This window comes from Hippocampus bargibanti, linkage group LG17, assembly GCF_051943395.1.
Source record: "Hippocampus bargibanti isolate YZ-2025 linkage group LG17, ASM5194339v1, whole genome shotgun sequence".
NCBI lineage: Eukaryota > Metazoa > Chordata > Actinopteri > Syngnathiformes > Syngnathidae > Hippocampus > Hippocampus bargibanti.
The window spans coordinates 15,747,805-15,762,891 of record NC_142750.1 but is presented as its reverse complement, the minus strand read 5'-3'; the positions used below and the strand labels follow the sequence as shown (position 1 = coordinate 15,762,891).

General features: G+C 41.6%; 1 protein-coding gene across 6 annotated transcripts in view; it reads right to left on the bottom strand.

Annotated features, from left to right (window-relative positions):
- nbr1b (NBR1 autophagy cargo receptor b) overlaps nt 1-15,087 on the bottom strand; it is a 47,130-nt gene that overhangs the window by 20,383 nt on the left and 11,660 nt on the right. For 5 of the 6 annotated variants that reach the window (XR_016118038.1, XM_089018542.1, XM_089018544.1 and 2 more), the window contains exons 12-17: nt 13,130-13,315; nt 12,919-13,041; nt 5,939-6,014; nt 4,779-4,889; nt 3,340-3,510; nt 2,043-2,288 (exon numbers count right to left, since the gene is read on the bottom strand). Coding sequence is in view for 5 of the 6 variants with exons in the window: in XM_089018542.1 (XP_088874668.1) it covers nt 2,043-2,288; nt 3,340-3,510; nt 4,779-4,889; nt 5,939-6,014; nt 12,919-13,041; nt 13,130-13,315 (913 nt within the window). In the remaining variant the exon portion in view is untranslated. The remainder of the gene's footprint in view (nt 1-2,042; nt 2,289-3,339; nt 3,511-4,778; nt 4,890-5,938; nt 6,015-12,918; nt 13,042-13,129; nt 13,316-15,087) is intronic. The other variant, XM_089018543.1, reaches the window with a different exon arrangement.

The following is a 15,087-nucleotide window of genomic DNA, read 5'->3' as shown; positions in this document are numbered from 1 at the left end:
ATGAAATTTTAAACAAAATACGTTAACTGTTGCCAATCAAATGGTGAATAAATAGACTACTCTGTAGAGCTCATATATTTGTAAATCTGACTATGATGACGTCAGTGCCTCACCAGCCATGAACCTCACCGCACGTCACTGGCATCAGCATACTTCTGTGAGAAGTATATTGCAGATAGTAAGTGTGGAAGCTTATGAGCCGTGTGCAGGCTAGCTAGCAGTAACTTCGCCTCTGGACCGGCAAGTTGAATTTCATTCCGATCGTTTGCCTGGATTTTTACCAATGACGAGGAACAGAAAACCATTCATGTTAACGGTGAGTACTATCACAAAGTTATTTTAAATAATACATTCTGATATTTTGTTGAAAAGTGGCCGCGCGTGCGTGCGTGTGTGTGTGTGCGCGCGCTTGTATGTGCGCGCACGCCCGTGTGTGTGTGTGTGTGCGCGCGCGCGCGTGTGGCTCTCACTGAAAAACATTTCAAAATATTTTACTTTTATGGCTCCCTTAGAGAAAAGGTTCCTGACCCCTGGTCTAGAGTTATATGAGCTTGAAATGAGGGGGCTGTACAAAATACAATGCAATACAGATATATCGGTTTATATAGCGGTTTAACAACAGCTGAAGCTGGATCAATGAATTAACATGGGAAAAAGGGAAATGCTGCCTCCTTGTGGAAAAGAAATTGCCAGAGGGCATGGCCAGTGCTTTTTTCGGCAATTCCTGAATACATTAAAGAATGGCAGTGAATGAGTTAAGTGAGATGAGAGTAACGATGGAACACCAAAAACCAAAAACCTTGAATAACTACAGAAATCTGTTCAAACAGTGTGACGGCGCCACAAGAGTCGTTTCTTTTCCAGGAGCTCCTGTATTTTCTTTTTCTACTTCTTTCTTTCCTTTCCTCTTCCTTTCATAACTTTGCTGCTGTGTTACTTCTGGGTAGAGTCAACACTGGCGCAAACGGCTGCCGCTGCTCACCCGTACAAAAAAAAAGTTCTTATCCCGTGACTGTAAAGTGTCCTTGAGAGTTTTGAAAGGTGCTTAGATATTAAATGTATTATTATTATTATGATTAGTTAGGAACTCAGTTTTCCCAAAACAAGTTTGTCAAATTACTGAGCTTGTTTAAAACGTCGACTTCAACCGTAGTACAATGCAACAAAGTATTAGAAAATCTGACATGGGATCCAGAGAAGTCAAAATTTAGTGTTGGAAAATATGGCCATTTTGAGGAATATTTTTGTATGGTTTCACCTTTCCAAAATCTTGTCAAAAATAATTTTCAAGTGAGAGTAAAATGCTAAAACTATTATTTCTCAATGTTTTATTCAACCATTTCTAATCAGGAAATTCCATTCTCCACTTGTTTGGTAAATTCCATCTAAAACATACAGTATATCCATATATTCGAAGATCATTGGTGGGAAGAGTACGTTACGTACTTTTGCAGTCAACTGATTTATGTATTTTTTTATGTTAATATATTTGGTATGGAGGATGTTCAGTGTTTTTTAATTCCACAAAGATTGCTGTAAGCCCTCACACAGCTAAGAATGAAATTAAATATATACAATGAAGATAAGTTTAACCAAGGGTCCCATAAAAAGCAAAAATGGCAGAGCGCTGTTGCTGCCTCAACAGGATTTACCTTAATCGCCACATTGAAATGACCAAATTAATTGAAAATGCCAATGGCTATTGAAAATACACTTTCGAAGACAAAATGGCTGCTACTTAATGCATTACATTAAACATTACATTACATTACAGCATAGCGTTCGTTTCAGTAGATCTGTGTGAACGGACATAGTTTTAACAACTTTGTTGGTTTAACCCTGACAAGTGCAGGACAGTGGGTACTATAGTGGACAGCTTATCATGCTATGAGCTTACACGGTGCATAATCGGGTGAGTGCAAAACATGTATCTAGAAACAATCTGGAATATCTGTTACTAGAAAAAGAGTTACTCTGAAATTAATCTTTATCATTTTTAGCCGTCAGTATAAACGCAATCCAAGTTCTACTCAACCACTCACCTATGGTGGTGGACTCCTGTCGTGTGGAGGGCATCAAGGCTATTGTTATTGGTACTGAGCTGGGGCCAGTCACCTGGGCTGGGGCCATAGAAAGAGAAGCTGATATGGAGGCTTTCACAGGTGATGGTAAGGAAGACTTCAGAATAGCCGGAGGTTTCAAGGGCTTGTGAGAGCCATCAAAGATTTCATCAGGTTTAAGAGTTTTAGTTTTCACACAGGAACCAATCTGAAGTGTCGGACGCACCACTGTGAGTAAGCAAAACGTCACCCAGACAGATCAGCACATGTGCAGTTCATTTGTAATATAACAATATCTTTATATATATTATAGAGTATAGAGAGATTTTTTTGACAGAAAAGTGACAGAATGGATGGATGGATGGATTTTCCTTTATTAGTCTCGCAGTGGAGAAATTTACATTGTTAACACTGTCCAAGATGGGTCCTGAGTAGGCAGCCGTTAGCAAGTGCTCTTATGAGCCTTGGTTTTTTTGTCTTGTTTTTGTGTTTTCTTTTTTCACTTTATGTTGTGTGTCGTGTGGAACGGATACGTATTGTTTTTCAGCATTTTTGGCCACGATATTCATTGAGGAGAATGTACTGAGCGGTTGCGCCTTTTCGGCAACACGAATATACCAGCACTGTTTTTGAATGGTAGGAATGTCGGTTCCATTTGACTGTCATTGCTGGACAGCTCTGGGGCGATTGTGTGCTTTTCGCAACTGTAATGGGCAGCATCTTCACAGCCCGCTTTGTTCACCGGAAAGGTGTAAGGAGCGTCAGCGCAGGGCTCTGATGCGTATGTGGAACTGTGGCGGCTTGGAATTGAAGCGGATTTACGTGGGACAGGAGATGTGAAACAATCTTTTTCGTCAATTGATGCTACAGCTTTGTGTTTGCTTTCAACATTTAGCTCGTAGTAGACGTGCACATTCCACCATGACGTCTCTGATCCACTGGTGAAAAGGATGCTTTGATCTTCCTCTTTGATCTAGAACTGATTCATGTAACAAAGTGTACAGAAAGTGCTTGACCGTCTATCTTTGTGTTGCCATATTATTGATTATTCAGTTTTATTTTGTTTCTTGACTTCAAGATGGCACCGCGAGAGTGGCTGCCTTTTCACCAGCTCCTGTATTTTGTTTTTTGACTTCTTTCTTTCCTTTCCTCTTCCTTTCATAACTTTGCGGTTGTGAAATGTAAATTTCTCCACTGCGAGACTAATAAAGGTAAATCCAATCAAATCCAATTCAAATAGCCAATTTCCATCCGGATAAATTCTGTCAAGTTTGTTTACCTGCTCCGGAGCAGGATGCTCTCATTGGCGTGTTGTCAGGGGCCTCCTCCAAGGTCAATGAGCGAATCACAGTTTCACAGACAAACTGAGTGCCACTGATGTCCTCCTCCCCCTCTTCTTGTGCTGGTACGCCATTATCCTCAGCACCAGAACTCACCCCTTGAGATACATCTGAGGGTACGTGCAATATTACACATCTGAGGTCTGGGATATGAAGCTGTGTTTGTGTTGAGATTCTTGAAACCTAAAGTTCAAATGTCCTTGTAAACATTTTTGGGGATATTTTTATCGTCATATTTTCAAGCACTAGCCATGATCAGCTCGGAGCATCCACAGCATTGAGCTGAATTCAAATCCGTACATTCACATGGTTTATGTTGGTCGAGCGAGTCATGCAAATCCACCCATGGTCGAACGTGTGTTTATCATTTTCTTGAGACTACTCCGACAGAGTGCATGTATCGTTGATCACACAAGTCCAGCCTCCCCGCGGACTTGTGTGAGCGTATATGCCGGTATAACAATTTTTCAAAAACAAAGCCCAATTCTAATTAATTTGAGCTTTGTCTAAAATGCAAATAAAAATAAAATAATGATTTGAGAATTATTGTCAAAAATAAATGTTTGTAATGTAATGTAAATAATGTAAGTAAAAATAAATGTAAAATACTGTTTTAAAATATTATGTCATACTAACATTGATGTAACAACAAACAACAAAATACACTACAAAAGAAGTAATTTTGAAAAAAAAAAACATGTTTGGAACATTCTCCAGGTGATCTGGTTAATGAGAAAAAGGGAGGTGACATGACTGGGGAGCAGCCCCACAAGGGTCAGTTGTTCACAAGCATGCCCCAAAAGGATGGGGCAAGGTTCACCGCTTTGTGAAATGCTTAATTCCAACAGTTTAAGACAAACAAAATGTGCAATTCGAAGGGATTTAGGGATTTCATCATCCACATATCAGAAAAGGATTCTATTATCATCTAAACCAGTGATTTTCAACCACTGTGTCGCGGCACACTAGTGTGCCGTGAGAGATCGTCAGGTGTGACGTGAGAAACTATCCAATGCCCCTTTTTCAAATTTAAAGTTTTATGTCATTGTCCTGTTTTTAAATATTATGTCATTGTCCTGTGTCCGTGCTGAAAAGACTGAAGGGTAATATAATATTCGTCCATGAGGCAACACGTCAATGATTGCCTCTTTCCTGCGAGATGGTTCGTGGTGTGCCGCAAAAAAATTCCAATGTGAAACAACGTGCCCTGGTTCAAAAAAAGGTTGAAAAACACTGATCTAAACATTCAGAGAATCTGGAGAAATGCTACCATCCAAGCAATGTCCTTTTCAGGGATGCTCCTGTATATATCAGCAAGACAATGCCATGCCACGTTCTGCATCTACATAAATTATAACACTAGATTAATTCGAGTTACCCATTATGCTGTTGATGATTTCATTCTCTTCTTGAATCAGCCCCAAAGAAGGGCTACTTTTGTCATATAGCTGGCCATCTTGAGGAAGAGGGGAGATGCAGGGAGTCATGTCTGTATAGAAGAGAAAAGGAGAGAGGTTGATCATCTGATTATCAGATCAATCAGGTCAGGTTAAGAGATTTTTTTGCTGAAATACCACAAGAAGGCAAGTGCGCTCATTAGGCTTGCTTTTTGTTTTTGTTTTTGTCTTGTTTTGGTGTTTTCACTATGCGTTGTTGTGCGTCATGTGGAACGGATACGGATTGTTTTTCAGCATTTTTGGCCACGACATTCATCAAGGAGGCGACTGTGCTGGGTGGTTGCGCCTTTTCGGCAGCATGAATATGCCAGTACTGTTTTTGAATGGGAGTAATGTCAGTGCCATTTGACTGTCATCGCTGGACAACTTTGGCCGATTGTGGTTTTTGCGCCTGTAATGGGCAGCATCTTCACAGCCCCGTTTTGTTCAGCTGAAACGTCGGTGCTGTTGGATGGTCTGCGGCTGGATGAATGCATGGCTTGAGGAGCCCGTGATAAGAAGAAAGGGCGTCAGCGTAGAGCGCCGATGCGTATGTGGAACTGTCGCGGCTTGGAATTGAAGCGGATTTATGTGGGACAGGAGATGTGAGACATTCTTTTTTCGTCAATGGATGCTACAGCTGCGCATTTGCTTTCAACATTTAGATTGTAGTAGACGGGCAGATTCCTCCATGACGTCCCTGATCCACTGCTGAAAAGGACGCTTTGATCATCTCCTCTTTTATCTAGAACTGCTTCATGTCACAAAGAGGGTACAGCAAGTGCTGAAGAATGAATGACTGTGTCTTTGTGTTGTCACATTGTTATTTAGTTTTTTTTGTCGATCGCGGGAGTGGCCGTGGGAGTGGCCGCCTTTCCCTGTATTGTTTTTCTACTTTTTTTCTTTCCTTTCCTCTTCCTTTCATAACTTTGTTGCTGTGAAATGTGAAAAGTGAATGTGAAATTTCTCCACTGCGAGACAAATAAAGGTACATCCAATCAAATCCATCGCTGAGAAGCTAAAAAAATCATGATCTTATTTTCCTAAAGTAACAAGTCATCTTAAAGATCCAAAAACACAAATAAATTCCAACTCTTGTTACCAGCTGGGGTGTTATTCGGGACACTCTCCAATTCTTGAACAATGTTGATGTCCAGCAACTCAAAAGACAGAAGATCCTGAGGGATGGAAAGCAATTAGGTTCAAAAGAAGAATATTTATGTTAAAGAATGCAAAAGTTGTCCAACTCTTTTCTTTTGTAATAAAGTAAAACACATGTTGCTTTCGATTGTGTGAACCAAAGACATGTTCATAAAATCGCATGATGATCGACAGAAATGTCATGACAAAAAAAAAAGATACACACTCAATTCAACTCCACCATTTTCTGACTGAGACGGGTTTCAAGGGCAAGGGAAATTTGAATCCATGTATTTGGCTTCTCATAAGACATGGGCAAACTGCGGCCCGCGGGCCGTATGTGGCCGGTTCGGATTTTTAATACAGTCCGCCGAATTTGTCTAAATTATAGTAAAAACGGTGTCTGAAACTCATGACAAAAGGTTAGCGGACACCAGGGCAGACAACTCTGAAAAGTTGCCTGCCTGGCCATAAAGTGCCTGCCCCATTTTTCACAACTTCAAGCACAATAAGACGACTAATTGCAACAAAAAAACATTGTTGCAAAGTAGAAATGATTTTTTTAATTAAGGATGTACCTACCACAAATGCTCCCTTGCTTAATTTATGGTAAATATCCTCTTTTCACACTGCTTTTGAAAATACATTTAATTTCTAAGCGCCTTTAAAAACTCTCAAGTACACTTTACAGTCACGGGATAATGTACATTTACGTTTTGTACCGTCATAAATTTTGTTAGCTTCTCGCTCTTCTGGGGCTGAGGTTCTGTGCATCCACTTTGGAAAATGATATGCAAATGCATGACCTTATAACGCTCGGGAAAGTCCGAAACACGAAGCAGGCTTCTGATTGGCTGCCGTGCCGAGTATGCAAATTTCAACTGCAGGTCGCCTATGTCTGTGTGCTTGGCAACAATATACACGTGTACTGTTTGCGCGTATATTGGGCGTCCGTGGCGAGTTTGTAGAGCGGCCAGTCAGGACAATCCATCTATGATTTGGCAGAATTTAACACAAGTAGATATTATCGAGCTTGAGTATTTTGTTGTGTAATAATATGTTTTGAATGTTGAAAGTGATTCCATTTTTCAATAAATGTTGATTTCTTTAACTTTGCAACTTCGATTGAAATTAAAAAGAGACGCAATCTTGATAAATCACAGTGCGTATGATATTTAATCTATTTACATTTCCTCATCCCAGTATCTGCGAAATAGTATGTAAATCTTGCATATTCCTTGAGGCAAATTTATTAACTGATAAGGGCTATTTCTCACATTTGAAAGACATTTAATAAATTGGGTTGTACTGTTCTTAGTGTGCTATGAGGTTTGCACACACTACATTTAATGCTTTAGTACAGGGGTGTCAAAGTCATTTTTTGCCGTGGGCCACATTGTAGTTATGGTTTCCTCTCGAGGGCCATTATGAATTTGGGGAAGCCATTAGAATGTTTAAATCCCTTCAAATATTACATATTGAGCACACAGCAAATTAATGAATAACTCGTTTTCAAACCTGAAGTCAAGAATAATGACTTTTATTGTGGTTGACATCCAAAAATATGACATTTTGGCTCAGATTTTAGCAATCATCGTGGAATTTAAGTTTGATTAGCTTTCGCGGGTCAATTTTAGAACCCATTGTGGCCCGTGATTCAAAAAGTTTGCCCACTCCTGTCATAAGGGGTTCTTCAGCCATGCTTTGTCTGGTTCCTCACCTTGGAGCTGTTTGCCAGTGGTGATCCTGGATAATTGGGACAGACAAACCCCTCCACCACGATAAGGTGACTGCTCACGTGGGGGTGTGTGTCCAAGATATTAAAAAAAATTACAAAATAGGCAATTCATTGAAGGTGCACCTCAATCTAGTGAGGCTTTTCATGTGGAAAACTCAAGGCGCTTAGAAATTAAATGTATTATTATTATTACAATATATAGGTGGTTCGGTAGTAGAGTGGTTCGCACGTCGACATGACAGTGCACACTGGGTGTATTTCAAGCTCCGACCTCCCTGTGTGGAGTTTGGATGTTCTCCATGGGCCTGCGTGGGTTTTCTCCAGAACCTCCGGTTTCCTCCCACATCCCACAAAGAAGTCCAAGATGGTGCAGGAGAAGGCAGCCATCAGCAAGTGCTCTCACGAGCCTTGCTTTTTTTGTTTTTGTGTTTTCTTTTGTCACTTTGTGTTGTTGTGCGTCGTTGGAACAGATATGGATTGTTTTTCAGCATTTTTGGCCATGACATTCATCGAGTAGACTGTGCCAGTACTGTTTTTGAATGGGAGGAATGTCGGTGCCATTTGACTTTCATCGCTGGACAGCTCTGGGGCCATTGTGCTTTCTTGCGCCTGTAATGGGCAGCATCTTAACAGCCCCACTTTGTTCAGCGGAAAGGTTGGTGCTGTTGGACAGTCTCTGGCTGGATGGGTGCGTGGCGTGATGAGAAGAAAGGAGTGTCAGTGCAGAGGGACGATGCGTATGTGGAACTGTCGCAGGTTGGAATTGAAGCGGATTTACGTGGGACAGCAAATGTGACAATCTCTTTTCGTCAATGAATACTACAGTTTCGTGTTTGCTTTAAATTTAGCTTGGAGGAGACATGCACAATTCACCATGACGCCCGTGATCCACTGGTGAAGAGGATGCTTGTATCCACTCCTCTTTCATCTAGAACTGCTTCATATAACAAATCTTCTTTTCCTTTCGGCTTTTCCCTTCAAGGGGTCGCCACAGCAAATCATCTTTAGAGGTTTGATCCGCATGAAGGTACAGAAAGTGCTTAAGAATGAATGACTGACTTTTTGTTGTCATATTATTTGTTATTTAGTTTTTTCTTGTTCTTTTGTCTTCAAGATGGCGCCGCGAGAGTGGCTGTCTGTCCGCAGCTCATTCATGACAGGCTAATTGAACACTCCAAATTTACCTCAGGTGTGAGTGTGAACATAGGTGGTTGAGCTCTGTAATTGGATTGGATTGGATTGGATTTGCCTTTATTAGTCTCACAGTGGAGAAATTTACATTTCACAGCAGCAAAGTGATGAAAGGAATGAAAGTAGAAAAAAGAAATACATAAGCTGCTGGAAAGGCAGCCACTCTCGCGGCGCCGTCTTGAAGTCAAAGAACAAAAAAAAAAAAAAACTAACAAATAACAACTAAATAACAAATAATATGACATAACAAAGACACAGAGAGTCATTCATTCTTCAGGACTTGCTGTACCCTCTTTGTGATGACATGACGCAGTTCTAGATGAAAGAGGAGACGCTCAAAGAGTCTTTCCACCAGTGGATCACGGACATCATGGTGGAACGTGCACGTTGACAACAAGCTAAATTGAAAGCAAGCACGAAACTGTAGTATTCATTGACAATTGACTGTCAAACTGCGAGTATAAAGCGGTTCGGAAAATTAATGAATAGATGATAAAAATATAGATTTATTATGTAATTAGATTTTACAAGCAAAAATAAATGCTATCTATCGCTACATGAATCCTCTTTGACACGGAATTCATCAAAGCAGCTTGTGTTATGGTTGAAATGCTTTCCTATTCCTCTGATTACATGTGGCTGTATGTTAATTACTGTGTGTTTTTCTGCACTTTGAGGTTCGCCAAAGATACTCAATTGGGTTGAGGTCCGGAAGCATGGATTACTTTCAATTTCCTCACCCTGCCAATGTTTGGTGTCATCAGTATGGTTTAAAACTGTGATGCAGTTCTTGTGAAAGTTCGAAATACGACCGTCTATAGTCATAGTCTAAAGTTGTAATGGATTTTCCCTTCAGAATACCAAATAAAATGGTTGTTGAAATGTGAGGAGGGGATAATGGATCGAACAAATCTATGCACCACTGTTTAAATGCCAGATTTTCCACATTATCAACTTAGATTTGTATGTAGCTGCCTGCCGGATTCATCAACCACAATCAAACTCTTGTTTCATGGGACTACACACACAGCTGTCACTATTGCATTCTCTGACTCGTTTGTGGTCTCATGTAGTGAATGCCAAGGTCCGCAGAGAGCCAACACAGCAGGATATTTTCCTGCAAAACTGGATTTCTGTACTAAAAAAGTATGTCTCTGCATCAACAACTCGGTGTCAGGTTTCTCACTAAGGTAAACAAAGTTTTACTATTTTTCTACATTTAGAGATGAACCTATTTTGTATGTAAATGATGAAAATTATTGTGTTCTTCTTTTCCCTTCGGCTTTTCCTGTCGAGGGGTTGCCACAGCGAATCAATGTCCTCCATCAGAGGTTTGATTCGCATGTTTGTTTTGGCCAAGCTTTTATGTCAGATGCCCTTCCTGACACAACCCTCTGTATTTATCCGGGCTTGGGACCGACGCAAGAAGATGAAGATGCTCAGTCTTCTTCTTTTCCTTTCGGCTTTTCCCCTCAGGGGTCGCCACAGCGAATCAATGTCCTCCATCTATCCCGGTTTTATGCATCCTCTTCTCTCACACCAGCTACCTTCATGTCCTCTTTGACCACATCCATAAACCTCCTCTTCGGTTTTCCTCTCGGTCTCCTGCCTGGCAGTTCAAGACTCAGCATCCTTCTCCCGATATAGTCACTCTCTCTCCTCTGGACATGTCCAAACCATCTCAGTCTCGCCTCTCTGACTTTCTCTCCAAAGCCTCTAATATGAGTTGTCCCTCTAATGTAGTCATTCCTGATCCTATCCAACCTGGTCACTCCCAAAGAAAACCTCAACATCTTCAGCTCTGCTACCTCCAGCTCTGCTTCCTGTCTTTTCTTCAGTGGCACTGTCTCCAGCCCAAACATCATGGCTGGTCTCACCACTGTTTTATACACTTTTCCTTTCATCCTAGCTGAAAGCCTTCAATCACACATCACACCTGACATTTTTCTCCAGCCGCTCCAGCCTGCCTGGACACGCTTCTTCACCTCTTTTCCACACTGTCCATTGCTCTGGACCGTTGACCCCAAGTACTTAAAATCCTCCACCTTCTTTATCTCTTCACCCTGTAGCATCACTCTTGCACTTGGATCCCTCTCATTCACACACATATATTTCGTCTTGCTGCGACTGATCTTCATTCCTCTCCTTTCCAGGGCATATCTCCACAGCTCTAGTTTCTCCGCCACCTGTTCCCTGTTCTCGCTACAGATCACAATGTCATCTGCAAACATCATGGTCCAAGGAGATTCTTGTCTAATATCGTCTGTTAGCCTGTCCATCACCATAGCAAACAAGAAGGGGCTCAGAGCTAACCCCTGGTGGAGTCCCACCTCCACCTTGAATTCCTCAGTCATACCGACAGCACACCTCACAAATGTCTTACAGTCATGATACATGTCTTGCACCGTTCTGACATACTTTTCCGTCACTCCAGACTTCCTCATGCAATGCCACAGCTCTTCTCTGGGCACCCTGTCATACGCTTTCTCCAGATCTACAAAGACACAATGCAATTCCTTCTTACCTTCTCTGTACTTCTCTATCAGCATTCTTAAAGCAAACACTGCATCTGTCGTACTCTTTTTTTGGCATGAAGCCATACTGCTGCTCACAAATGTTCACTTCTGCTCTTAGTCTAGCTTCAACTACTCTTTCCCAGAGTTTCATTGTATGGCTCATCAACTTTATTCCTCTGTAGTTAGTACAACTCTGCACATCTCCTTTGTTCTTAAAAATGGACACGAGTACACTTCGTCTCCATTCTTCAGTCATCTGTTCACCATTTAAAGGAGAACCGACGTCTTCGGACAAGTTATGTCCATAATTTGTAAAATGGCTTCAAATGACTTCTACTGGGCGTATTTTAATAAGATTCCACAGCATATAGCTATATTTTACGTTTTAAGACTCGCGCTGAACATTCAGGAAGTCTTGTTTTTGAGTTGGTGACGAGTCCGTACGTGACGTCAGAAAAGGACGGCCTCCTCCCCGTAAAAAAGACGCATTGTAGCGTCTTTCCATCACGTCAATGTATTTTGCTGTACTGTTTTTTTTTTTTTTTGAAAACGATGTCTTACACCCAAAAGCCGCCAGCAGAGGGAGGCAAACTCCATGGAAGGAATATATCAGCCTGTGGAAACGGGCTGATTCATTCTTCACCGGAGCTGGTCGCCATTTTGTGCCTCTTTTTTTGTGAGAGATTGTCCCCCAATGTTGCCTCAAAATGGCCCAAATAAATTCTTTAATTGATTGCAAACATGTATGCTTTGCTCATCAGGACTATTTGAATCATATTCATACCTGGATGTGTAACAAGAAAGCATATTCTCCGAATCTGAAGCCATTGTTTTGATTCACAAGCAATGCAAGATGTCTTGGCGTGATGTCATGAAATGGGGGCGGGACTTTCTGAAAATGCCCAATTCGCAGCTCAATTTTTTGAAGATTTTGGACACTTCAAGTCATTTTTATTGGTGTTTTGCATTTGACTAAAAATATCATACCGCATGTTTTGGGTATTTTAGATGCTATAAAACGTTTTTCTGGTGTCAGTTAAATAAACAAAAAGTGACGTCGGTGGTCCTTTAAGATCTTGTTGAATAACCCAGTCAGGAACACCACCGTCACCTCTCCAAGACACTTCCATACCTTGATTGGTAAATCATCAGGCCCGAGTGCCTTTCCCCCCTTCATCCTCTTCAGCGCCCTCCTCACTTCATCCTTGCTAATGTTTGCTACGTCTTGGTCCACAATAGTTGGGTTGCCTTTTTTAATAGCCCCTTTTATATGTTAGCTTCTTGTGTTGGAGTTGTTGAGGGGAGGGAAACAACTGTCAGTTACAGTTTGAAGCGGACATTAATAGGCTGCCATTATGTTAGGCTTGTTTAGCCAAAGCGCTCTGACGACACAACTGATAAAGGTAGTTTTCTCAAATTGCAAACTTCCCCATATTGGGACTTGTAAAGGCTTTCTTATTGTGTGGAATGTTATTCTTAATCACTGGTGATGATTACCTGCGCAGTGAGTAGGTCCACAGAGGGGATGTAGTATTCTTCCCCGCTGTCTACTAAAAGAGGAGGCTGCTTTTGAGAGGCTGCACATGCTTTTCCATCCTTTGGCACTGGGTTTTTACCCTGCTGGGCATTGGAGTCGGATTACTTTAATATGAACACATCATGAAGGATTTATATCATTGACACCAGTTGATTATTTACAATTTTGTACCTGTGGCGTGACACACGGAGAAACAAGTATTCCGTCAACCATCATAGGGGCAGGTGCCAGATTGTCAACCACAATGCTGCACCAAACCCTCGGTCCGAATTGCTCTCCAGCATGAGCAAGACGCCAGTGGGAAGTGTAAGAACCCTCCACAGACGGAGCACATAATGCTACACTCACAATGCCAACCTGGACATAAAAAGAACAAGGGGTACAGATGTCGGGAGCATATCGCTCTTTTGATGATTACATATGGCTTGCGGACAAAAAAAAATATTCTCGTTTGTTTAATCCAACAATCACTGCTCATTTCCTGTTTGGGCTGCAGTTAGCTCCAGGAGCAATTTTGATTGGATGATTCTGGCCTACGTTGGCCGGTGCTATGGAAACAGGTAAACGGCACTTTGAATCGGCCCGCTCTATCATTAGCTCAAAGCTAATCCTTAGGCCAGGGGTGCTCGCACTTTTTCAGCATGGGAGCTACTTTTGAAATGACCAAGTCAAAATGATCTACCCATTATATTTATTGACAAAAATATTGAGGATCCTTCAAACCAATGTTGATGTATAACCGCATGTCGCACAACACAATATAATTACGTAAATTATTTGCCCTTACTTGAGTTCACTCTGATAACTGGCAGACGAGACAAACCCACTTTGAAAATATCATAGTGAAAAAAAGTACTTCTCCCATTCCTTATGAAAGGGATACTTTTTTACTTTTCTTTTTCTTACTTTGTACAGCTCCCCCACTCGTTTTTATACCCTATTTTATGTTCCAAGAGGGAGGGAAAAGAAAAAAAAGACCAAAGATGATGAGACTCATCATCTTTGGTTTTTGGTTGGCATTCAGGACTAATGGACCAAAGGTATTAGGGGCAAAATTAGCTTCAGCTCGATAATAGCACATATCATATCCATTTTATGGCAGCCCGGTAGTCGAGTGGTTAGCATGCTCGCTTCACAGTGCATAGATCGTGAGTTCATTTCCCGCTTTGTCTTCCCCCTATGTGGAGTTTGCATATTCTCCCCGGACCCGCATGGGTTTTCTCCGGGTCCTCTTGTTTCCTCCCTGATTGACCACTCTAAATTGTCCCCAAGTGTGAGTGGGAGCGAATGGTTGTTTGTTTCTATGTGCCCTTGAATTGGCTGGCAACCAATTCAGGGTGTCCCCGCCCAAAGCCTGAAGACGGCTGGGATAGGCTCCAGCACCCCCGCAACCCTAGTGAGGAATAAGAGGTACAGATAATGGATGGATGTTTAGCTGTACATATTACAAGGAGAACAGTAGCTCCTGGCATTATTAATAGAGTACAGACGCTCCCCAACTTACGAATAGTGGAGTTACGACTAACAGTACATACGAACATTTTTGCGGGTACACTATGTCGAAAAATGTTCGGACGGAGATGCTGCAAGTTTGATTTTATATTGCGAGCCATTTTCCGGACGAGCTCGCTTGCAATTGATTGCGTACGGTGCTTCACGCACACGCAAGCCCACAGACACATTCGGATGGTTACACAATGGACATCAAGGCTAATCAATCAGCGCTGAAGCGTTGCCAACGAGATCAGGCACTGATCTGCTGAGCTCGCTCACGATTGGCTGTGTAGAGTATCTGGGCAGGGAGGAAATCCCTCTTCCCTGTTGACGCTACAGAAGGTGTGAATTTATTTTACGACCGTTAGAGCATCTGTGTTTTATACTTACCCGTACAGTGTTTCACTTAAACATACATTCCATACAAAATATAGCATTGAAGCAACTTACGATAAAATTCACGACCGCACAAACGACCACTCGAAACATATCTCGTTCGTCAGGTGGTGAGCGTCTGTATTGAATAACTTTAAAACTTAGAGATGTAAAGCAAAGTTGGGGGGAAATTGTGTTCAAAGACGCACAGAATAAGGGAGTTCATTGCCTCAAGGATAATTCATTAATACGGGTTTGGT